General features: G+C 39.2%; 1 protein-coding gene and 1 non-coding gene across 2 annotated transcripts in view; both read right to left on the bottom strand.

Moving 5' to 3' along the window:
- The window catches only part of Catsperb (cation channel sperm associated auxiliary subunit beta), a 138413-nt gene that overhangs the window by 52455 nt on the left and 60899 nt on the right, over positions 1 to 25059 (bottom strand). Inside the window, exons 10-14 of the mRNA XM_036205648.1 lie at positions 19866 to 19932; positions 19416 to 19462; positions 18630 to 18779; positions 17003 to 17161; positions 13153 to 13297 (exon numbers count right to left, since the gene is read on the bottom strand). Coding sequence (XP_036061541.1) covers positions 13153 to 13297; positions 17003 to 17161; positions 18630 to 18779; positions 19416 to 19462; positions 19866 to 19932 — 568 coding nt within the window. The remainder of the gene's footprint in view (positions 1 to 13152; positions 13298 to 17002; positions 17162 to 18629; positions 18780 to 19415; positions 19463 to 19865; positions 19933 to 25059) is intronic.
- LOC118595987 lies at positions 3805 to 3911 on the bottom strand. The gene has a single exon (XR_004946656.1). It is a non-coding gene; the product is annotated as a U6 spliceosomal RNA (small nuclear RNA).

Below are 25059 nucleotides of genomic sequence, written 5' to 3'. Positions count from 1 at the left end.
TTACCTGTGTTTTCATGGGTGTATCTGCCTTCCTTAGGTTGGAATTTTCCTTCTAGTGCTTTCTGTATGGCTGGGTTTGTGGATAAGTACTGTTTAAATCTGGTTTTGTCTTGGAAGGTCTTGTTCACTCCATCTATGATGATTAATACTTTTGCTGGGTATATTAGTCTAGGCAGGCATCCATGGTCTCTTAGTGTCTGCATTATATCTGTCCAGGTCCTTCTGGCTTTCAAAGTCTCCATTGAGAAATGGGGTGTTATTCTGATGGGTTTGCCTTTATAATTCACTTGGCCTTTTTCCTTTGCTGCCCTTAATATTCTTTCTTTATTCTGTACATTTAGTTGTTTAATTATTATGTGGTGAAGGGACTTTTTGGGGGGGTCTAGTCTGTTTGGTGTTCTATAGGCTTCTTGTATCTTCATAGGCATTTCCTTCTTTAAGTTGGGAAGGTTTTCTTCTATGATCTTGTTAAATATATTTTCTATGCCTTTGAGTTGGTATTCTTCTCCTTCCTCTATCCCTATTATTTGTAGGTTTGGTCTTTTCATGGTGTCCCAAATTTCTTGGACATTTTGGGTCATGACTTTGTTGGTTTTAGTGTTTTCTTTGACTGATGAATCTATTTCTTCTACCGTATCTTCAACACCAGAGATCCTCTTTTCCATCTCTTGCATTCTGTTGGTTATACTTGCATGTGAAGTTCCTGTTCATTTTCTCCGATTTTCTATTTCCCGCATTCCTTCTGCTAGTGTCTTCTTCATTTTTTCTATTTCCCTCTTCAGGTCTTGGACTGTTTCCCCGTCTGTTTCATTGCTTTTTCATGATTTTCTTTCAAGGACTTATTGTTTTCTTCTGCCTCAATTGTCCTTTCCTCTAGTTTTTTATAGCGTTCTTCCCATTTTTTGTTTATCTGTTCCTCCACTTTATTTTTAATTTCTTCTATATAAGGCTCTAGCCTCTTCATGATGTTACTTATAAGGCTGTTTTCTTCTGCTTCTTCCATTCAGGTCTAGTTGTTAGAGAAGGGCTAGGTTCTGGTGATGATGTATTGCTCTTTATTTTGTTGTATGTACTTCTGCTTTGATGTCTGCCCATCTCCTTTTGGATTCGTTCTTGGTCTTTTCAGTGTACTTGGTCCAGACAATGCTGACAGGTTTAGGGAGCCTCTCTCTGGTCCAGATGGAAGCTCTGGTCCAGATGAGAGCTCTGGTCCAGATGATAGTGCTGGCCGGATAGGAGCTGGGGTGCTGGATTCTGAGTCTCAGGAAGTCCCTGGGCTCTCCTTATCTTGTCCAGATGGGAGCTCCTCTTGTCCAGATGGGAGTTCCAGGACAGGATGGCAGCTCTGGTCCAGATGGGAGTTCTGGAGTAGATAGTATCTGGGGTCTCTCTGGTCCAGATGGGAGTTCTGGGGCAGGATGGAATGCTGGATGCTGGTCTCTAAGTGTCCGGAAGTGGCTGGGTTCTCTGGCAGATGGGTGTGGGGACAAGGTGTTGAGGTTGTAGTGTCCACCATAGGGTCTCTCTGTTCCAGATAGAGTTCTGGGGCAGACGGGAGCTGGGAGCTGGTCTCTGATTCTCAGGAAGTGGCTGAGGTCTTGGGCAAATGGGTGTGGGGGCCAGGGTGTCGAGACTGCAGGGTCTGCCTGCACTCTTGGAAAAGGGGAGTCTTCCCACAGTGCCTGCCAGTTGGCCAGAAACTGGGGCCAAGTTGGGCAGGTCCTTCTGGGAGGGCTGTTGCCTGGGGGTGGGACCCAGGGGCAGTTGCCTCTCTGACTATAACCCCAACTATACACCTCTGGTCCAGATGGGAGTTCCCTAGCCCATTTTTTTAATTGGACTGTTAGGTATTTTGATGTCTAGTTTCTTGAGTTCTTTATATATTTTGGAGATCAGCCCTCTGTCAGATGTAGGGTTGGAGAAGATATTTTTCCATTCTTGTAGGCTGTTGTTTTGTTTTCTTGACTGTGTCTTTTGCCCTACAACACCTTCTCAGTTTCAAGAGGTTCCATTTGTTAATTGTTGTTCTCAGTGTCCCTGCTACTGGTATTATATTTAGGAAGTGATCTCTGGTGCCAATGCGTTCAGGATTACTTGCTACTTTCTCTTCTATCAGGTTCAGAGTAACTTGATTTATGTTGAGAACTTAAGTTTTGTGTATGGTGACAGATATGGATCTATTTGCAATCTTCTGCATGTTGACCTCCAGTTATGCCAGCACCCTTTGTTGAAGGTGCTTTCTTTTTTCCATGGTAAAGTTTTGGCTTCTTTGTCAAAAATGTGTTCTTACATGTGCACATTAATGTCAGGGTCCCTACATGTTTGGTTTATGCCAGTACCAAGCTGTTTTTATTACTGTAGCTCTATAGTAGAGCTTGAAGTAAGGGATTGTGATACCTCCAGGGGTTGCTTTATTGTACAGTATTCTTTTGGCTATCCTGGTTTTTTTGTTCTTCCATATGAAGTTGAGTATTGTTCTTTCGAGGCCTGTCAAGAATTGTGTTGAGATTTTGATGGGGATTGCATTGAATCTGTAGACTACCATTTTTACTATGTTGTTTCTACCTATCCATGAGCATAAGGAGATTTTTCCATTTTTTGATATCCTCTTCTATCTCTTTCTTTAGAGACTTAGAGTTCTTTTCATATAGGACTTTCACTTTCTTAATGAGAGTAATCCTAAGATATTTTATGTTATTTGTGAGTATTAGAAAAGGTGTTGTTTTTCTGATTTCTTTCTCAGCCCATTTATTATTTGCATATGGGAGGAATATTGATATTTTTTAGTTAATCTTATATCCTATCACATTACTGATGGTGTTTATCAACTGTAGGAGTTTCCTGTTAGAAGTTTTGGGGTCACTTATGTATACTTTCATATCATCTGAAAATAGCAAAATTTTGACTTCTTCCTTTTCAGTTTCTATCCCTTTGATCTCCTTTTGTTGTCTTACTGCTCTACCTAGAACCTCTAGTACTATATTGAATAGATATTGGGAGAGTTGACATCCTTGTTTTTTTCCTGATTTTAGTGGAATTGCTTTGACTTTCTCTCTAATTAATTTGATTTTGTTTGTCAGCTTGGTTTATATTTCTTTTATTATGTTTAGGCATATTCCTTGTATTCCTGCTCTCTCCAAGACCTTTATCATGAAGGGATGTTTGATTTTGTCAAAGGCTTTTTCAGAATCTAATGAGAAGCTCATGTGGTTTTTTTTTCTTTCAGTTTGTTTATATGATGGATTATATTGACAGATTTTAATATGTTGAACCATCCTTGCATCCCTGAGATGAAACCTACTTGATCATGTTGGATGATTTTTTTTATGTGTTCTTGGATATTGTTTGCCAATATTTTATTGAACATTTTTGCATTAATGTTCATGAGAGAGATTGGTCTATAGTTCTCTTTCTTTGTTGCATCTTCCTGATCTCTTTTGATTGACTTTAGTTTGAATCTATTTTGTTAGATATTAGGATAGCTATACTATCTTGCTTCTTACGTCCATCTGATTGGAAAGTCTTTTCCTAGCCTTTTATTCTGAGGTAGTGTCTGTCTTTAAAGTTGAGGTGTATTTCTTGTATGCAGCAGAAGGATGGATCCTATTTTCATATCCATTCAATTAGTCTGTGTCTTTTTATTGGTGAATTGAGTCCATTGATAGATATTAAGAGATACTAATGATCATTGATTGTTGATTCCTGATATTTAATTTTTTTGTTTAGTGGTGGTGGTGGTGTGGTGTGTGAGTGTGTATGTGTGTGTTTCCTTTCTTTGTGTTTTGCTGGTGTGTGATTATCCATAAAAATATGGAACACTTCATGAATTTGGGTGTCATTCTTGCACAAGTGCCATGCTAATCTTCTCTATATTGTTCCAATTCTAGTATATATGCTGCCAAAGTGAGAACCATTTCCCGGTCTTGAACAGTTTTACTTGTTTCCTTCCACTATTTGTTTGTGTTTCCTGGATTTCTTTAAGGGATTTATTCATTTCCTTTTAAAGGACCACTATCATCTTCATACAGGAAGTTTTAAGGTCTTTTTTTTGTGCTTCAGCTGTTAGAATATTAACAGCCTGCTGTGGTAGGGTTGCTGGGCTCTTATTGGAGAATATTGTCCTGGCCATTATTGATTATGTTTTTACACTGGCATTACAGCTTTTGGGATTGTGATAATTACAGGTCCAGGTGCTGATTTCTGGTTTTGTCTTTGTTGAGTGAGTGTTTTGTTTCATTTCTGTTTCCTCTCTGGATTTTGAGAGAGTGTAATGGCTGTGTGTTACCTGGTAATACTTTCTGTGGACCTCATAGGTGTGGGCACTGGGGGTTCCAGGTGAATGTGTTTCTGGGTATTGGGAACTGACCTTTAGGAATAAGAATAGGCTAGGGATCTGAAGGGTTTCACAGGAGAGAGGCGAACAAAGTCTTCAGTCGGGCTTTTCTTATTTAGTCTTCTTGGAATGGGGGTAGACAGTGAAGAGAAGTCACAGAAGGTCTGCTATAGTGCTAGGTATGAGACTGGGGAGATTGGATCTGGAGAAACAGAAGGAAAGGAGAAGATAGATCTACAGTCAGCCTACCTACTTCCCTGGCAGGAATGGCCTGTGGGTAATCAGGGAGTACCTGCTGCAGTTGCAGGCTGAGATAAAGCAACAAGTCCAAGAGGGGCATTAGGAAGGGAAGATCTATGGGATCCACAGTGGATGGAGGTGGTAGGGGAAAAGCACTACAGCAGGTGTTCTAGGGATGCTGAGCTAGGGGTGAGACTAGGAGATGGGATTTGAAAGAACGAAGGGAGTGCTGAAGGTCTTCAGTTAGCTTACCTGTTTCCCTAGCCTGTTCAGCAAATATGTTTACAGGGATGCCTGTTGGCACTGGAGGCTGGCATAATGGGATGAGTTATGAGAAGGAAGGTTGGAGAAGATCTTTGTGATCCATTGGGGATGGGATCAGAGAGGAAAAAGAAACCATAGCAACTGTTCTGCTCCCGACACTGAAGGAATGACACTGGAGGAGGAGAGGCCTCCTTAATTTTATTTACAAAAAAATCTGACTATAATTCTTACTATCTTCAGTTGTTTATTTTTCAGTAGTTGCTGAAGGAAGTAAAAAAGGCCACAGTTATTCATTGTCTCATACAACATTTTCATAGTGGTAATATCAAACACCTGTGGTTGTTCCTTATGTTAATAGTTTATTCAGGGAAAAATGTTGAATTTGCACCAGGAACCTTGAGCTCCTTGTCTGAGGAACTATTTTTTTATGAACTATGCACCCAAGTCTATCACATCTAAGTCCCATGTGAACATTGCAAGTATTTCAACCAAAATGATACAGCTGATAAAAGATGAACTTTAACAAGTAAATAACACCTGATGGGTAAATCCCAATTCAATAGCATAAGAAACACACAAACGAATGACAAAATAACTCAAAATTTCTTAATCCTACAGTTCTGGCATCTAATTAGAGTGAGTTATTTGAATTCCCAGACAGAATTCAAAAGAATGGTTTAAGTATGTTCAAAGAATAAAATGAGTTCCTGATTGTGTACACAAACAGATGAATGAAAATAAGAAAGGCAATACAAGATATAATAGATGAAGTCATCAAAGTTAGTAAAACAATCTGAATTGCCAGAAATGAAAACCATAAGTCAAATAAAAAGTCCTCCAGAAAATCTCCCCAATAGAACAGATCAAGAGGAAGATGAAATAGCTGAGCTTGAAGACAAGTCATAAAACTAAAACATTAACCTGCACACCTATGAACATATAATTTTTGACAAAGAAGCCAAAACTGTACAGTGGAAAAAAGAAAACATCTTCAACAAATGGTGCTGGCATAACTGTATGTCAATGTGTAGAAGGCTGTAAATAGATCCATATCTGTCACCGTGCACAAAACTTAAGCCCAAGTGGATCAAAGACCTCAACATAAATCCAGCCACTCTGAACCTGATAGAAGAGGAAGTAGGAAGTACTCTTGAATGCATTGGCACCGGAGATCACTTTCTAAATATAACACCAGTAGCACAGACACTGAGAGAAACAATCAATCAATGAGACCTGTTGAAACTGAGAAGCTTTTGTAGAGCAAAGGACATGGTCAACAAGACAAAGCAACAGCCTACAGAATGGGAAAAGGTCTTCACCAACCCCACATCTGACAGAGGGCTGATATCCAGAATATATAAAGAACTCAAGAAATTAGACATCAAAATGTCCAACAGTCCAATTAAGAAATGGGCTATAGAACTAAACAGAGAATACTCAACAGAGGAAGTTCAAATGGCTGAAAGACATTTAAGGAATTGCTCAACATCCCTAATTATCGAGGAAATGCAAATAAATGACTCTGAGATACCACCTTTCACCTGTCAGAACACCTAAGATCAAAAACATAGAAGACAGCCTATGCAGGAGAGGATGTGCAGCAAGGGGAACTCTCCTCCACTGCTGGTGGGAATGCAAGCTTGTACAGACACTTTGGAAATCAATATGGTGCTTACTTAGAAAATTGGGAATCCATCTCTCCAAAGACCCAGCTGTAGCACTCTTGGGCATATACCCAAGGAATGCTCAATCATACCACAAGGGCATTTGCTCAGCTATGTTCATATCAGCATTGTTTGTAATAGCCAGAACCTGGAAACAACCTAGATGCCCTTCAACTGAAGAATGGATAAAGAAAATATGGTACATATACACAATGGAGTACTACTCCACAGAGAAAAACAATGACATCATGAAGTTTGCAGGCAAATGGATGGATCTAGAAAAAATCATCCTGAGTGAGGTAACCCAGACTCAGAAGGACAAACATGGTATGTACTCACTCATAGGAGGATATTAGATGTAAAACAAAGATGACTAGACTGCTACACAACTCAAGGGAAGCTACCTAGAAAACGGGACCTAGGAAAGACACAGGGATTGCCCAATGACAGAGACATGGATGAGATCTACCTGAACAACCTGGATGACAGTGGGAGTAATGAAGGGCAAGGTTTGAGGGAAAGAAAGCTTAGGGGAGCAGGAGATCCCAACTGGATCAAGAACAGAAAGGGAGAACAAGGAATAACATACCATGATAAATGATGACCACCTGAGAACAGGAATAGGCAGAGTGCTGGAGAGGTCCCCAGAAATCCACAATGATACATCCTCTGTAGACTGCTGGCAATGGCAATGGTCGAGAGAAATCCTGATCTGACCTAGTCTGGTGATCAGATGGCCAAACACCCTAACGGTCGTGCTGGAACTCTGATCTAATAACTGATGGAAGTGGATGCAGAGATCTTCAGCCAGGCCCCAGGTGGAGCTCCAGGAGTCCAATTGTCAAGAAAGAGGAGGGAATGTAAGAGCGTGAATTATTGAGACCAAGATTGGAGAGGCACAGGGACAAATAGCCAAATGAATGGAAGCACATGAATTATGAACCAAAGGCTGTGGAGCCCCCAGCTGGAGCAGGCCCTCTGGATAAGTGAGACAATTGAATAGCTTGAACTGTTTGGGAGGCATCCAGGCTGTGGGACCAGGACCTGTCCTTAGTGCATGAGCTGGCTGTTTAGAACCTTGGGCTTACACAGGGACACTTTGCTCAGCCTGGAAGGAGGGGACTGGACCTGCCTGTACTGAATCCACCAGGTTGAATTGAATCCCCAGGGGAGTCTTGGCCCTGGAGGAGATGGGAATGGAGGGGAGGGTCTGGGGGGAAGGTGGGGGAAGGGATGGGAGGGGGAGGACAGGGGAACCCATGGCTTATGTGTAAAATTAAAACACAAATATAATAAAAAAATACACAAATAAAAAAATGGGCTATAGAGCTAAACAGAGAATTCTTAACAGAAGAATCCCCAATGGCTGTAAGACATTTAAGGAGTTACTCAACAACCTTAGTCATCAGGGAAATGCAAATCAAAATGACTCTGAAATACCATCTTACTCTTGCAGAATGGCTAAGATCAAAAACACTTAAGACAGCTTATGTTGGAGAGAATGTGGAACAAGGGAAATACTCCTACACTTTTGGTAGGATTGCAAACTTGTATAACCATTTTGGAGACCAGTATGTGGGTTTCTCAGAAAATTGGGAATCAATCTGCCTCGAGACCCAGCTATAGCACTCTTGGCATATACCCAAGGAATGCTCAATCATACCATAAGGACACATGCTCAACTATATTCATAGCAGCATTATTTGTAATAGACAGAGCCTGGAAACAAGCTAGATGCCTCTCAACTGAAGAATGGATAAAAAAAAATGTGGTACATATACACAATGGAGTACTACTCAGCAGAGAAAAACAATGACATCATGAGGTTTGCAGGCAAATGGATGGAACTAGAAAAAATCATCCTGAGTGAGGTAACCTTATCTCAGATGGACAAACATGTATGTACTCACTTATAAGTGGATAATAGGTAAAAAGCAAAGGATAACCAGACTGCGACCCACAGCTCCAGGGAGTCTAGCTAGTAAGGAGAACCCTAGGAAGGATGCATGGATGGCCCTCCGATGGAGAAATGGATGAGATATACATGAGCAAACTGGGGTCAGGGGTGGTAAGGGAGGGCAATTGACGACGGATATGAGCTTAGGGGAGCAGGAGGTTTGAGCTAAAATGGCAATAGAGTGGGAAAACAAGGAAAGAGATACCATGATAAATAAAGACATCATGGGAAGAGGGTGAAGCAGAGTGCTAGGGAGGTTCTCAGGAATCTACAAGGGTGACTCCACCATAGACTACTGGTAATAGTCAAGAGGGTACCTGAACTGGACTACTCTGGTGATCAGATGGCTGAATACCCTAACTGTCATCATAGAGCCCTCATCCAGTGACTGATGGAAGCAGATGCAGAGATCCACGACCAGGTCCAAGGTAGAGCTCTAGGAATCCAATTGATGAGAGAGAGAGAGAGAGAGAGAGAGAGAGAGAGAGAGAGAGAGAGAGAAACGGATTCTATGAGCTAGGGATATTGAGACCATGAATGGAAAAAGTACAGAGACAACTAGCCAAACTAGTGGAAACATATGAACTGTGGACCAATAGCTGTGGAGCCCTCATGATACAGGACTAGGCCCTCTGGATAAGCAAAACAGTTGTTTAGCTTGAACTGTATAGGAGGCCCCCAGGCAATGGGATTGGGAACTGTCCCTAATGCATGAGCCAGCTTTTTTGAACCTAGTGCCTATGGTAAGACACTTTGCACAGCATTGGTACAGGAAGAAGGGGCTTGGACCTGTCTCAACTGAATGTACCCAGCTCTGCTGACTCCCCATGGGAGACCTTGCCTTGGAGGAGGTGGTAATGGGGGGTGGGTTGCAGGGGAAGGGTGGGGGAACAGGAGTAGGGAGGACAGGGGACTCTGTGGTTGGTGTGTAAAATGAATAGAAAAATCTCTTAATAAAAAATGTATCTGAGACAATGATGAAATAGGAGAAAAAGACAGTGGATAGATCATAATAGATCATAGAGTTAGATATATAGATGACTGATTAACAGATGACAGAGATAGATGATAGATATAGGTAGGTTGATCAATTGATGCCATAAAAGATGTATAGAGATAGATAAAATGGATGGATAAATAGATGTGTGTGTGTGTGTGTGTGTGAGAGAGAGAGAGAGAGAGAGAGAGAGAGAGAGAGAGAGAGAGAGAGAAAGCAAAGACAGATGAACTAGAAAGAGAAATGGTGGATATGATAGATGGATGGGTGACTAGCTACAAAGATAGATAGAAGACAGAAATGGCTTGGGACTCTTTGCCCAATTGAGGAAGATAATACAATAGAAGCAACTGGAGTAAAAATGAGCCATAAATGGTTTCTTCATTTTAATCACTGGTAATTCTTAAATAAACACTTGTTGTTTTCAATATCATAGATATAACATACATATTCTACAAAAATACTATATAAATAAAGCATTAGAAATGCAAGTAATATAAAATAAAAAAAAGAATTTATACACAGAGGACCAATCCTAAACAAAATACAGGAAGCAATACTTTCAGCTGAAGAGAGGAATAAGCACAGCCAGGTGAGTCTACAAAGAAAATAAATGATGCTATAATTACTAAAACACAAAAACACAGCGCTGGAGAGATGGCTCAGGGGTTAGCAGCACTGCTCTTCCAGATGTACTGAGTTCAATTCCCAACAACCACATGGTGGCTCAAAAATGTCTGTAACTCCTGTTTCAGGAGATCTGACATCTTCACACCAATGCACACAAAATAAAGTTAAAATATTTAAAAAAACCACAAAAACATAAACAGTATCACTGCAAACAACACATAGTTTTTAAAGAATGATTTTAAATACTAATGGCTTAAATTCTCCAATCAAAAGATAGAGGCTGGTAGAATGGATCAAGAAACAAAAAATCCGCCTATTTGTTGTCTACAAGAAACTCACTTTAGCACTAAAGATGGGTACCACCATAAAGTGAAATGGTGATAGAAAGTGAAATGAGACCAGGAATCAAATAAGTGTGGCCATACTAATAACTGACAAAATAGACTTGAAACTAAAACTAACCAGAAGAGATAAAGAGAGACACTTCATTCTAATCAAGGGCACAATTAACTGAGAAAATACTACATCCTAAGCATAGGCAAACCAAACTCAAATGCTTACACTATCCTAAAAAGTATACTAGTAAAATTAAAGACACAGATTGGCATCAATCCAATTCAAACAGGTCATGTAGATGTAAAATAAGCAAGAAACACTAGAATTAAATGACATCATATATCAAATGGACTTAACAGATCTCTACATCATATTCTGCCTAAACACTGAGAATTACACTTTCTACTCAGCAGTATTTTAAAGCTTTTCTAAAAAGATCACATCATGAGGAATCATATTATTATTCATTACCAAAAATTACATATGTGTGTGTTTATGTGTGTGTGTGTGTGTGTACGAACATGTAATTTTTGAAATGAAATTTCTCACTTGGTCTGATAATGCTCCAAGAGCCACAGACTATCTAACAAAAAACCCCAATACTAGGCATGAGAAACTCTCAAGTTGTTGGTTTGGGAAGCCCCAAAATATCCCAAGCATTATATGCTATTGCTGTTGCCCTTGGTTGCTTCCCAGAGGTTGATGGTAAGTCCTATTGCTGAAGTCACCATGCAGTTTGAACAGAGGATCCATGCTGAATCTGCCTTGAAAGCATCTTTCTTTGAGAACTAGCTTTCACAGTACCAGAAGGTACCATGCAAGCTTCTAAGGAAGGGAAGCAGCCATTAGTTCCATACAGCTATTAAACCTATGAATTATACAAGTACCAACATGACATGATAACCCTAAGAGTGAAATACTGGCATGTGGTATGAAGGAAAATGGCCTCTAAAGGGAGTGGCATTATTGGGAGGTATGGCTTTGTTGAAGGAAGTGTGTCACTGTGGTGGTGAGCTTTGAGGTCTCCAATGCTCAGTGAGTCAGACAATTTCCTATTGTCTGCAAGATGTAGGACTCTCAGCAATCTCTCTAACACGATGTCTGCTGGCATGCCACCATGTCCCACAATGATGATAATGGACTGAACCTCTCAACTGTAAATGAACTGCTACAATTAAATGTATTCCTTTATAAGAGTCACCTTGGTCATGGTGTCACTTCACAGAAATAGAAACCCTAAGACACATACCTTCATGGTAACCAACAGTTCACTTAACTATTCTTATCATCAAGAGGAAAGTCATGGCTGGTAGAAACCTAAGTAACTACTCTGGGTTTCTGAGATCATGGATCTTGGATGAGAATTTATAACCACATTCCTAATTGTATTTATTTATCCTCATATCCATAGTTAATGTAGCTTTCACCCCTTGTCAAAGAAATTTCTATTTTCAGTGGACAGTCATTACAGGAAAGCACAAGAAATCAAAAGGCAGAGAACAAGTGATCATGTGGTTCTCAGCTACAACTGATACAAGGACAATACAACTCTTACACCATAGCCTGAGGTAGTAGTGTAGAAGAAAGACTGGAAGAGCCAGAAAGGGGATTCAGGGTTTCTTCTGTGTGTATCCACTATAAATACCAGGGAATATTTCTATTAATATCTATGAAGTTCCAACAATATGACTCCCAAACAAGACCTGAACAAATTACCAACAGACATGATAATATGAAAGGGGAAACTCATGGGTCCCAACCCTAGAGGAAGAACTATAGGAAAGTAATGCTGAGAGCAGGAAAAATAGTCTTCCCCAGGAAAGAGTATCCTGATAGGTTTGCCCTTATCAAGTGGTCAGTGCTGAAATAATATATAGCAGTAACATCACATTTATATTATTATATACAGTATATGGACTGAACAGATTGTGTGCCTGTGTGTATATATTTCACAACACTTAATGAAAGATAGATAGGATCTTGAGACAAAGCAGGGCAACATACATGGAAGGGGTTAGAGGGAAGAAAGGGAAGGGGAAATCATGTAATCATATTTTAATAAAATCATTAACAAAATAGAGAAAATAATTCACTACAAGAAGATATCAAAAACTCAATGAGAGAATGAGAAAATGAAAATGCAGATTAGAGGGATACAGAGATATGAGGACCATTCCCTTCATGATTCAGGTCCCGAGTCTGGTTGGCAGCATTCGACTGTATTGGAAGGGAGCAGTCAACTGCAGGTTAGGTCAGTCACTACTAGCTCTTTCTTTCATTGTGCAACTAGCTGACAGCCTTGTTGTTTGATCAAGGACACTGTGAGAAGATGGAGGGCAAACAATCATTCATATAGTGCCACCTCTTAAGTTTCTGTGACCTAAGATGATCTACTTTATCAGCAAGATCAAAGCAAACACCACCTTCTTTTGCATTGTATTTGTGAGAATTAAATGATATGCTGTCTATAACATGTGGAGCAAAATTCTATCTCCATTGTGGCATGCACAATTATTTGGTTTGGAGAAAGTACACATCACTGAGAATACAGCATGCTAACCCAGGGTTCTTCTTTTTTATGGCTGTTCATATGATTTGTCTCTGTAGATCCAACAAATCCATTACCAACTATATTTGAGACCTTATTATTAGTTGATTAATACATGTTTTTTTAAACATTTGTGACCCACATGTTGAACGAATTTAGAATCCGAAATTGAAAATTTCTTACCTGCCTTTGTCATGTAAATCTTTCCACTGTTTGTAATCAAAGATATAGCTGAAGTATAAAAACTATGAGCTGTCTTCCTTACATAGTTATTTAGAAAGTCACACATGAATTCAAAAGTATTGCCACCATCCATTGAAAGCCATACCTAAAGGAATAAAGAGATAAGACCTTACTGACCATTGCCTCTAATTTTCAAAATTAGCTATTAGCCTAATCTTCCTACAAAAGAAAAACCATGAGTACTATTTTCCTCACATCTCTATATCCATCATGAACTCAGTCACACACTGACTACCTTCCCACTCACGCACTTGATTTACCCTTCCAATGTTTTGTATTGTCAGAAGTAATTAGACCAACTAAGTGGCTGAGTGATATTGCATTCTCATTTTCTCTGCCCTCTGTTTCTCTCTGTCTCTGTCTCTGTCTCCTTCTCTCTCTCTCATGTGTGTGTATGTGTGTGTGTGTGTGTGTGTGTGTGTGTGTGTGTGTGTGTTACATGCATGGGGAGACTACAGGATGACATTGAATGAATTCCTCTATTGTGCTCTCTACCTTACTGAAACAAAGTCTTTTATTGAACAGGAAATTTATGGCTTTGGATACACGAACACATTGTCTGGACAGTGAGCCCTCTGGATCTGTCTGTCTCGGCTCCCTAATGCAGTGGGTATATATATATACATACACACACACAATCATGCTTTTTACATGGGTGTTGGGGATTTGAACTCAGGTCCTCGTGCTTTCAGAGCAAGTGAAACCAGCTGAGCCAACTTCCCAGCCCCACATATTGCATTTTTGATTTGTATTTTTATGACACTTAGAAACTGTATCATCTCTTCACATGTTTGTTTCTATTTTCGTTTCAATGAAATGCATCTTCGTGTCATTTCTCTTTTTAGCTATTAGGTTTTCCTGTTGAAAATACTTTCAATGAATTCTTTCATTACTGTTATTTTTAATTCTCCCTTCCATTGTCAGGCCTACATCCTTGTATTCCTTAAATATTGTGGAGTCTATATAGTATTTTTTTTTCATCTCTCCAAACTGAGGATAGAGGTACAATTCTATAATCCTAGCACTTGGGAGGGTAATGCAGGTAAGTTCAAGACTAGCTTGAGCTATATAGTGCAGTCCAGGATAACCTGGACTAGAGTGTAAGACTCTGCCTTGAAGAAAATATATATAATATATATAAACAGAAGTCCAAGCAACTAGTAATACACCAGGATCTTTTATTCCTAATATAAGTATCATTAACACTGTAGCTTATGAAAACAGGGCTTTTTATGCTAATATTCTTAAAAATCACATCAATATTAGCCATTACATATTTGTTTCCACAAAAGTTGTTCTGATTGTTTGGTCTCTTAATTTCTCAGTCCACTATGAGGAATGAGACTCTGTCTCATTTCTTAAGACTATGGTGATATTTTATTTGTGCTGAAATGTGCTTTTATTTGTATGTTAATAAATAAAGTTGCCTGGAGATCAGAGGTCATACCCATTAAGCAGAAGTCTGGCAGTGGTAGCACACACCCTTAATCTGATCACATGGCAGGCAGAGTCTCTATGGGTTCAAGAACACAGCCAGCATGGTGACACATGCCTTTAATCCCAGTACCAACCATAGAGATCTGGAGGTCTGTATCAACAGGCAGTGACAAAGAAGTCATGTGGTTGGGTTTAGAGCCAATGAGAAGGCAGAACAGAAAGGCAATAAGAAGACAGGACACAGGAAGGTCTCTCTCTCAGGGGAAGGGCAGCAACCAAAGGTAAAAGAAGGTGGTCTTAGATCTTGGCTACTGCTCTGATCTCTGGGCTTTTAAAACTTTATTTGGCTATGTGTTTCTTATTTTATAAGACCATTTAGAATTACATCTACAACCATCTAAAGCCTTTTCACTTCAATTCCAGCTAATTATTGCCCATAGTCGAAATACACATATGAAAAATTAGAATCATAGAGTCAGTCTATTGGCAATATTCCTGATTTACATGCTTTCTAGCTATGAAATCATGACAGGTACAGTAAACTCTTCCAAAATCAGTTTTCTATACACAGCCCAAGAATTCTAGAACAACAACAAAAAAAAATATGAAGCAGTCACACTGGCAAAAAAAAAAAAGTGAGAGCAAATTGTCAGCTAAAGTCTCAGAATTCTAATACAGTCAGAGTAATACAAAGAAAACAAAATGGACAGATTGACATAAAGCAAGCTCAGGGATGTTAGATATTTGCCTACAGGATGTGTGAAGCAATCTAGACACAGTAGGATGTGTGGGTAAAAACATCAATGGACAGAAGAGAAATTAGAGGTTCTGAACCGTCAGTATAGAAACGAAAATAAAAGAGTTTCAAGAATCTCTAATGGCAGAATGTCACCTTATACATCTGCAATACTGTATACAGTAGGGACTGTAAGCCAAGAAATCTTAAGCATTGTTAAAATAAAAATGGTTTCTATGCACATATACACTAGATTTGCAAGTTGGGAGGCACAGATTCAATAGAAATCAAGTATGTGTTAATCAAGTATGTGTTATGTCAAGGTGACAGAGACTGAATGAATTAACAACGAGATAAGGTGCTAAAAATCAACCTGAACAATTTTTATTAGGCTTTGTCAGCTGCCCAAGTTGTTTGTCTTTGAGACGGACTCTCACACTAGAGCCAAAACTGGCCTTGGACTGACAGCAGTCCACCCACCTCAGCCTCCAGTCTGCTGGCATCGCAGGTGGGAGTCACTGTGTTTTGCTTCCCTGATTGTTTTCAGTGAGTTTCGATTGGCACTGCTTGTCTTTCCATATGTGTGATTGCTACAGGGAGTTAATCATAAGCAATAGATGTCCTGAGTTAGTCATCAAGTGAACAGCAATTCTAGATTAGACTGTCAGTCTCGGGAATCTTTAGCCACTTTCTATCAAAATAGAAATCACACTTTGAAGTTAATGATTGAGGAGCTTGTATCTTTGAAGTAAAACTGTACCTGTCATGTGGATCTCACAGAAAAACTCTGTTCCCTTTCTTGACTAAACTGTAGCCATCATAATTCTCATTTCCAGGGGAGAAATCCCACTGTGAAAGTGAACTGCGTGCATTTAGTGGAAGTCACCACAGTGCTTTCTTGGTACTGAATTTCTTCATGTGTCATATTTTGTGCTCCTGACTTTTAACATGTCTGTTGACAGAAGTGTTTTGTCAAGCTTTACAAAGCTTTTCAGGCTACCAAGACTGGAGGCCCGAGAATGGAGAACATCACCAGAAAGAGCTCAGATAGCAGTAGAGTCAGAAGAGAATGCATAGACAAAGTTAGAGAGAGAGAAGGCAATGTCAAGTGCCAGAAATATCAGATAAAAAATACTTTCACAGACTTTGTTGACTACCATGGGAGGTCTTACCCACTCTGAGGAGTGGATGGGGGTAGAGTGGGAGGGAGGTGAGGAGGCGGGAGAAGGGGGAACTGGGGTTGGTATGTAAAATGAAAAAAATTAATAAATAAATATACTTTTAAAAAAGAAAAAAATACTTTTGGAGGATTAATGGCAAAATCTAGGTTCTAGAGTTGTAAAGGGTTGTACATAGATTACACCTGACAATATTCAGAACCATGGTGCTCCATGGCTCATTTTTATCAGCCAGTGAACAAGTTGAAAGGTTACAACTGACTACAGATCATTAAGCTTAACTCAAACAAACAGTTCATAAACATGTATTGTCTTCCCATCGACTTCTCCCCTCCAAATCAGCAGAGTCCCCCCTGTTCTTTATGCATATAGTTACCCAGTCTACAGAAGTTGGATTACTTACTCTAATTACAAAAGAATAAATCTTATGGCTTCATACCTGATTGCCATAAACATACAGAAAGTGGCTTCGGGGATGGAACACCATTCCAACTGGTTTAGAGAATGAGGAGGGAAAATAGAAATTTGGAAATTTTGGTTGAGTATTTGGTATCTCATCCTTGAGCACTGACACAGAGACATAGGTTCTTTTGGAATTCTAGATAAAACACAAGGAAGTTATAAGATTTATTCTATCATTCTTTGTCCATGTTGTAATTTCTAGACTTTCTCATGATTCAGTTTAAAATAAGACCCGGGCATACCCATTATCACATCAAAGAAATGGAAAGAGTAGCAATCATTGGTAACTCTACTCCATTACCCCCTACCTGTCCATTTTATAGATGCTGAGAGGTAGTATAGGAAACTAAGGAATTTGTTCAAAGTTGTATAATAAATGGCATTGAGAAGTTTGTAAGTCATTACTAAAATAACCAGATAGACTTCAGTGTCCATGCTCATGCCTTTCATGATACATGTGGGTATCTGACAAAAATCCCAATTCTACTGGGTCATAGTCTTGGAAGGAACAAGACTGTGACACCCTATGAATGCCATCTTGGTATAAAGATAAAGTTAAGATGAACACTTTCACTGATACACAGTGGGGAAAGCTGTCTTAGCTCTTTTCTTGTTTGACTAAAAGCAGCAAATTCTTGAAAATGAAACTGCCAACCATTTTCACAGCAGATCTACTCTCAGAAAAAAAAGAGCAAATAAGATCTATACTAAATCCTTTTCCCAGGGGGAGTCTCATGACTCTGAGAGAGATACCTACATGGACAAACACTATTACCTGCTCCTTTCCAGTTGTTCTCCTGAAACCTTTTGACCATAAAAGTAACTTTTCCCCCAGGAAAACATCAGTTTAACCTGAAATATTCAGCATAGGCAGGCATGGTGTCACATTCCTTTAATCCTAGCACTCAGACTCAGAAGCAGGCATATCACTGTAAATTCAAGGATACCCAGTGCTACACAGGGAAACACTGCCTTAAATACAATTAAGCTCAGCTGGGTGGTGGTGGCACATATCTTTAATCCCAGGACTCTGGAGGCAGAGGCAGGCAGATCTTTGTGAGTTTGAGGCCAGCCTGGTCTACAGAGTGAGATCCAGGAAAGGCACAAAGCTACACAGAGAAACCCTGTCTCGAAAAAAAAAATTCAGCTGAAAAAACAGCTTATTTTAATGTTACATGGGCTTTTGAGGGGTGATATATATGTCACCCTTAGGAATGAGTGCTGAACAGCCACTTAGATAACCCCTAAATTTTCTAATGATTCTGAGAATAATTCTAATTAATAGCCACAGTTAAGGACCTATAGAACAGAAAATATGTATCTGTAACATTGGTTACTTTTTTTTGTTGTTGTTCATCTAAACTAACCCTTTCAAGGAACTTTAGATTTATATGGAAAATATTCATCTTATATTCCCCTGGAGAATGAGTAAAGAATAACCAGGAAGCAATTTTTAAAAACCTTCAGTGTCAAACTATTCTATGGATCTTAAGTAATTTTATCTGTTCCTATTCCTGAGATCATGGCAAATTGGAAATGATGTCTGCTAAGACAATTTGCAGTGCTTGGTGACAGAGCAAACAGTTTTGAGCTGTAAGACTTACCCGATTATGGAAGAGATAAATTCCAGTTTTAGTTTCTTGGTCAATAAGAAATGTTATCACATGTGGAAGAAATTTTGCACTTTTAAAAGTAGAATGTAAGCAAGGCAACCAATGAAGAAATGGTTCTTTACTATAAAAACAAGAACTGGACTATAAACAGAGAAAAGAAGAGATAATATTGTTAACACAACTAGTTATTGTAGAAAATAAGCTAATGAATCATTGTGTTGTTCTGACAGGCCACATATAAATCAGTCACTCTCTTTCTTCCTCTCTCTCTTACATGCACATTTGCACACACACACACACACACACACACACACACACACACACACACACACACACATACACACACACAAGTATACAAAGGCTTTTAAAGACATGTTCTTACTATATGAACCTAGGCTGGCCTAGAACTCTGTAATCCAAGTTCATATTGAATTTGTGATTCTTCTGCCTCCACCTACTAATTGCTAGAATTACAGCTGTGTGCCATCATACCTGGCTCCCAAATCATAGTTTTAATTCTTTAATATCTATTCCTTTCTTCAGGTTGGATTTAATTTCAGAAGACACTTCAAAGAAACTTTCTTCTCTGGTATGGAATATTTGGCTAGAGTCACTGGTTTTAACAACAGTAGGTGTCTGCTATTAAGTCTACCAGGAGACACCACTGGGGGTGGTGAAGTTTTTCTGTGTGTTTAAATACCATATTTTAGATGAACAACAATTCTTGAATTCATGCTTAACAAAATGTCCTACCTTTGAAAGTGTTCTATATCATACCTCACTTAGGGTCCTGTTTCTGTCGAAAGTGATAGTAACATAATCAACTGTAAAGTACAAAGGTGAAGAAATTGTGAATGACATCTACACGTACAGCCTTAGGAAGAGTTAGTGTTAGTAAAGCTGCCCACATAAAATCAGTGCCGGTTGTGCACCATCTATTAATGGACCATTTAGGCAGGAGTGTCACTCCCATTCATTTTTAGAAAAGCTGTCAGTGTGTAGCCCAGGGCAGCCTCAAGCCTGCAGTGTTCCTGTTTATGCCTCCAGAGTGTTAAAGGAATAGCAAGTATAAACCACTGCCGAGCCTGACTTTCTCATTTTTAGGCCACTAATTCATATACAATCGTTATCCTCACGTTTTGTTAAATTTTGAGTTTAATGCATTTTATGTAATCTATATATGTAATCTATAGTGATAAAAGTCCACTAACATGACATAAAATTTACCTTCAAAACTTTCTCTGTTTGCAAAACATTTTTCATTATACCACAGTTTTCCTTTGATATAGTCAACCTATAAAAATACATAAATGAAATCAGTAATTGGGTCATATCTGAAGTTAGGATTTTAAACAGAAAGAAATTTATGATGGGGGAATGTCTTTCCTTTATGCTGTGATAATATGTTGCTGTGATTGGCTGATAAATACAGCCATTTGTCCTATGGCATGGCAGCTTAGAAGAAGGCAGAAAATCCACACAGGTAGAGAAGAAGGAGAAAGACAGCAGAGGAGACACTGCCAGCTACCGCCAGGAGAAGCAAGATGTAAAAGCACTGGTAAGCCACAAGCCACATGGCAAAGTATAAATTTATAAAAATGGGTTAATTTAAGATATAAAAACTAGAATACAAGAAGCCAGCCATGGCCATAGTTTAAAAATAATATTAGCCTGTGTGTGTCTGTTTGGGGTCTGAGTAGCTGCGGGACTGGCGGGTGAGAGACATTTGTCCTGACTGCAGGCCAGGTGGGACACAGGAAAACTTTCAGTTACAAATTTACTTTAAAAATTCCAAGGTTTTGATAATCTGTGGCTGTGAGTCAAATTAAGATAGAAAAACTGTACACATGTAAGAGGTTGCAGAATGGGGACAAGAAACTGGAATGCACATTGTCATCAGTCACTAAAGGAAATACAAAGGTGTAGATGTAACAGTCTTATTAAACAAGAAACACAGAGCCAAATGCAGAGTTAAAAGCCACGAGGTCAGAGCAGTAGCTGAGAGCTGAGACTGAAAACCGCCTTCCTCCTCTTCCTGCTGCTGCTGTCCTTCCCCTCAGAAAGAGGCCTACTTCCGGTGTGTCCGTCCTTTTATTGACTTTCTGTTCTGCCTTCTTATTGGTTGTAAACCCAAACACATGACCTCCTCGCCATTGCCTGTCTCTACAGACATCTAGGTCTCTATGGTTGGTAATAAGATTAAAGGTGTGTGTCTCCATGCTGGCTGTATCCTTGAACACACAGAGATCTTCCTGTCATGTGATCGGGATTAAAGGTGTGCACCACCACCACCCAGCTTCTGTTATGGCTTGCTATTAGCTCTGACCCCCAGGCAACTTTATTAACATACAAATAAAATCACATTTCAGTACAAATGAAATATCACCATACAAAGGCATGAGGATGTTCTTGGTTATTATTATCTTTCCCACCAAAAACTCCTTAAACCTTTCACCACAGTTAGAATGGGGCATACACATAATTTTTTATTCCACATTAGCTGCAAAATGGCATAAAAAAGCCTGACAATGGCAAGTAGCAGCAATAGAAAGGCATTGTAAACTGATCATAAGGGAGAAGCAGTAAATAAAAAAACATTATTTTTGTTGAACATTAACTATAATAAGATGAGAAGGTTTTTTAGGGGAAGATTTTGACTTTCCAGCTGCTATTGAGAAAAGGAAATCTGTATACTTTTATAGGTGGGCCAGGGATAAAATTGATATAACTTGTTCATGGAAACCTTTAAAATGTCCTAAAACTGATCTTGGTAGTGGTTGATACAAAATACCATAGGGTTGAATATGTTAAAAGGATAAATATTATACCATGTGAATTATACCTTAATAAAATGCTAAACAAACAAAAAAACCTTTTCAGAGTGAATGGCCCATGACTTTTTTATATTATGCTGTATCATCACTCAAATTAAGCTGTTAAAATAAAACTTTTGAGTTCTCATAAAAACCTTCAGGTCTCAGGATAGCATAATAATTATTATTAATCTGAGAAATTTTAATATGGAACCTTTTGGGGCATTGAAATATGCCTCTTCCTTCTGTTCAGATTATTTCTGCATTTTTCTACATGAATCCAAACTGAAATAGCCAAGTGATTGTCCTTAGGGATAATTTAACTTATATGAGGCTGACCTCATTCATGTCAAGGATGAGTCCAGAGTACTGTCCTGACCCAGAGTCACAGATTAGGAATGAACATATGACTTGGATCACAAGAGCAATGAAAACCACTCTTAGAGATGAAGAAGGAAAGACATTATTCCTTTTGGATAGCCAAAGGCGGCTACAAGCCTGGCAGCTAATTTTCTAATAGCTAGAGAACAGATACTTAGAACAAATCTAGTGTAAAGAACAGCACAGCCAAATTTGAGGACAGAACCCCATGGACATCTGATATTCAAGGGAATCCAGCTAGTCAGGAAGTCAGACTCACCCTTTAAATTCCCTATGATTTCAACAAGCCAACAGTTTCCTTTCTTTTGCTGAAGTCAGTTTAGTTTGGTTTCTGTCAATTGTCCTCAAGAAGATATTTGGAGGCAAGCCTTTGGGAGGTGATTAGGTAGAAGAGTTTGATGCCTTTCCTGATTTGAAGGAGACTGGATAGTTAAGACCAGTGCCCTTATTATAGAGAATCCAGAGATCCTATCCCCATTCCTTCTGCCAAGTAAGGTCACAGGGAGGGACAGCTGTCTGTGAACCAGAAAGCGGTCCCTCACCCGGCACTGATCAGCCAGTCACTGCTCATCACTATTTCCTCAACTTTTTACCTTCTACTTAATTGAAGCACTCATTCTCATTCATTTCTTTTGTTCTGGACTTTGGTTCTTTTGAATCAATAGTGGATAGCTACTGATTTCGCTGTCTTTGAGTGTGAGCGATTCTTTTAATGGGATCTAACAGTGAGGCATGTTTTGCGTTCGTTCTCCCTATTTAGAACAATAATAGGTGAGGTTTCCTAGGGGAACAGAATCAATATAACATACACAACAGGGGATTTGTTAGATTGGATTATATAGTCAGAGACTAGTTTGTCTCCCATGGCTCCACATAGTAGAGAGCTAGAAAATCAGTTGTTTATAAGGCCAAGAAGCTGGAACCCTCAGAACAAAAAGGACCAATTATACAACCCAAGTCCAAGGAAAAGACCTGGAAGCAACCTGGGGAGTTGTTGATGCAAGTCCATGTTCACAGGCTAGAGAATCTGCTATCTGTTGTTCTCCTATAGTCCATGGTGGCAGAGAAAAAAATGCACAAATACCTGCTCCCCACCAAGAAGAGTCTAGCCTGTCTTCATGTGAGCTTGTCTTTCCACCTTTTAGTTCAAACCAGGCTACTGTATGGCTTGACATGCCTTCAGTGTGGCTCTCCCCCTCTTAGGATCTGCACTGAAGCACTCTGGAAACACCCTCATAGATATATTGAGAAGTGTGTTTTACCAAGTGCTTTAGGAATTTATCAGATCAGCAAAGTTGACAACCAAAATCAACTATCACAGGAAACTTGTGTACCATTTCTCTCTAATCTTCCAGTACAGGACACTGAGAAAATTGACCGAGAGACTCTAGCCCTGTGGGCTGAAGACAAATGCCCCAACTTTACAAAGGAACATTAGGTGACTGTCCAGGCTGCCAGCTGTCTCTGTCTACCCTGCAAGACTCCTGAAAGTTGCTTGCATCCTTCTCCTGGTTCTCAGGTAACATTATATCCTTCTGAGGTCTTTGATGTGGTTAAAGACTAGATAGTTATAATTTTCTCAGTTATGATAAAAGATAAGTTAGATATAAAACCTTAAACTCACAAATATAAGACAGATAGGATATCTTCTTTAATATTGTAACTGTAATTCTTGCTTGATAATTGTTTTGTTATATGTAATTTTACTATGTGAAATTTAACCTTCCTTTTTTAACAAAAAAGAAAAGGGGAAGTGCTGTGGATATCACTCTGTATAATAAAATGCTGATTGGCCAGTAGCCAGGCAGGAAGTATAGGTGGGACAAGCAGAGAAGAGAATTCTGGGAAGAGGAAGGCTGAGGAGACATATACTGCCAGCCACCACCATGACAAGGATGATGTAAGGTAATGGTAAGCCGCAAGCCACGTAGCAAAGTATAGATTAATAGAAATGGGTTAAGTTAAGATAGAAGTAGATAACAAGAAACTTGCCATGGCCATACAGTTTGTAAGCAATATAAGTTTCTGTGTGTTTACTTGGTTGGGTCTGAGCATCTATGGGCCTGGCAGGTGAGAGAGATTTGTCCTGACTGAGGGCCAGGCAGGAAAACTCTAACTAAATTTGAGCATATGTGCTTTTCTTCCCCCACGCTTGCCATTCATTCAATATTTTTAAAGACAGAATCTCATGTCACCTAGGTTAGCCTTTAACTTGCTATGAGAATGACCTTGTATGACTGATCCCATTGTCTCTACCTCCTGAGTGCTGGGATCACAGTTGTGCATAATCATGCCTAATACATGAAGTGCTAGGCATGGAATACAGGGCTTAGTGTATGTTAGCCACATATTCTACCAACTGATCTAGGTCCCTAGACTTGGATCATTTTCAATTTCAGTGCAATTGTCTTCTATTATTTTGTTGCTCTTTGTTTTCTTTTCTTTCTGAAAATCCTATTTCCCTTCCAAAGCAAACTGTTAATCTTATTTGTTCAAGGATGTTTACTGAGTGCTTACTTTGGTAAGTCAGTGGGTTCCTTCATCATCACAAGAATCAGACAGAGATGTAATTCACAGGAAGAAGGAAAAAGACATGGTTTTTTTTTTTCCTACTTGAACATAAAAGAACCAACATGCAGGGAGAAAGAACTTTCAATCATATTCAAATCAGAGATAGGCAAGCAAAGGTTTTATGATGTTCTCAGGTGTGAGGGACCTGGTCTCCCTTCTGAGAACTGTATCACTCACCTTGTAGAACTTCTGGACCTCTTCATGAAGGATCATCACTGCTCTGAAATTTCTAGCAACTTCCCCCAAACATGGAGATGTTTCTTCATCTTCACCTTCTGTGGCACTAGTCTGCATCTACTCAATGGCTATTCTATCCGTAATTTTATTTTACTTTTAATTACAATTATGGAATTTAGTCCCAGAAAGTTTTTTTTTGCTACAAAAACTCCTAAGGCATGTTGGTTGCCTTTCTTTTCTATTCCTCCTTTCTTTTTCTATCTTCTGCTTCTTCTTTTTTGTTTGTTTTGAGACAGTGTTTCAGTCCTGGCTGGCTGTCCTGGAACTCATCATGTAGATGAGACTAGGCTGGTTTTGAACTCACAGAGATCTTGCCTGCCTCTGCTTCCCAAGTACTGGGATTAAAGACATATGCCATCATGTCATGCTTCCTTTATTCTTTTAATATCTCAGAGTCAATAACAATGAGCATAGTAATA

Source organism: Onychomys torridus, chromosome 14, assembly GCF_903995425.1.
Source record: "Onychomys torridus chromosome 14, mOncTor1.1, whole genome shotgun sequence".
NCBI lineage: Eukaryota > Metazoa > Chordata > Mammalia > Rodentia > Cricetidae > Onychomys > Onychomys torridus.
Note: the sequence above shows the minus strand (reverse complement) of the source record. Positions and strands in the feature narration are given on the sequence as shown.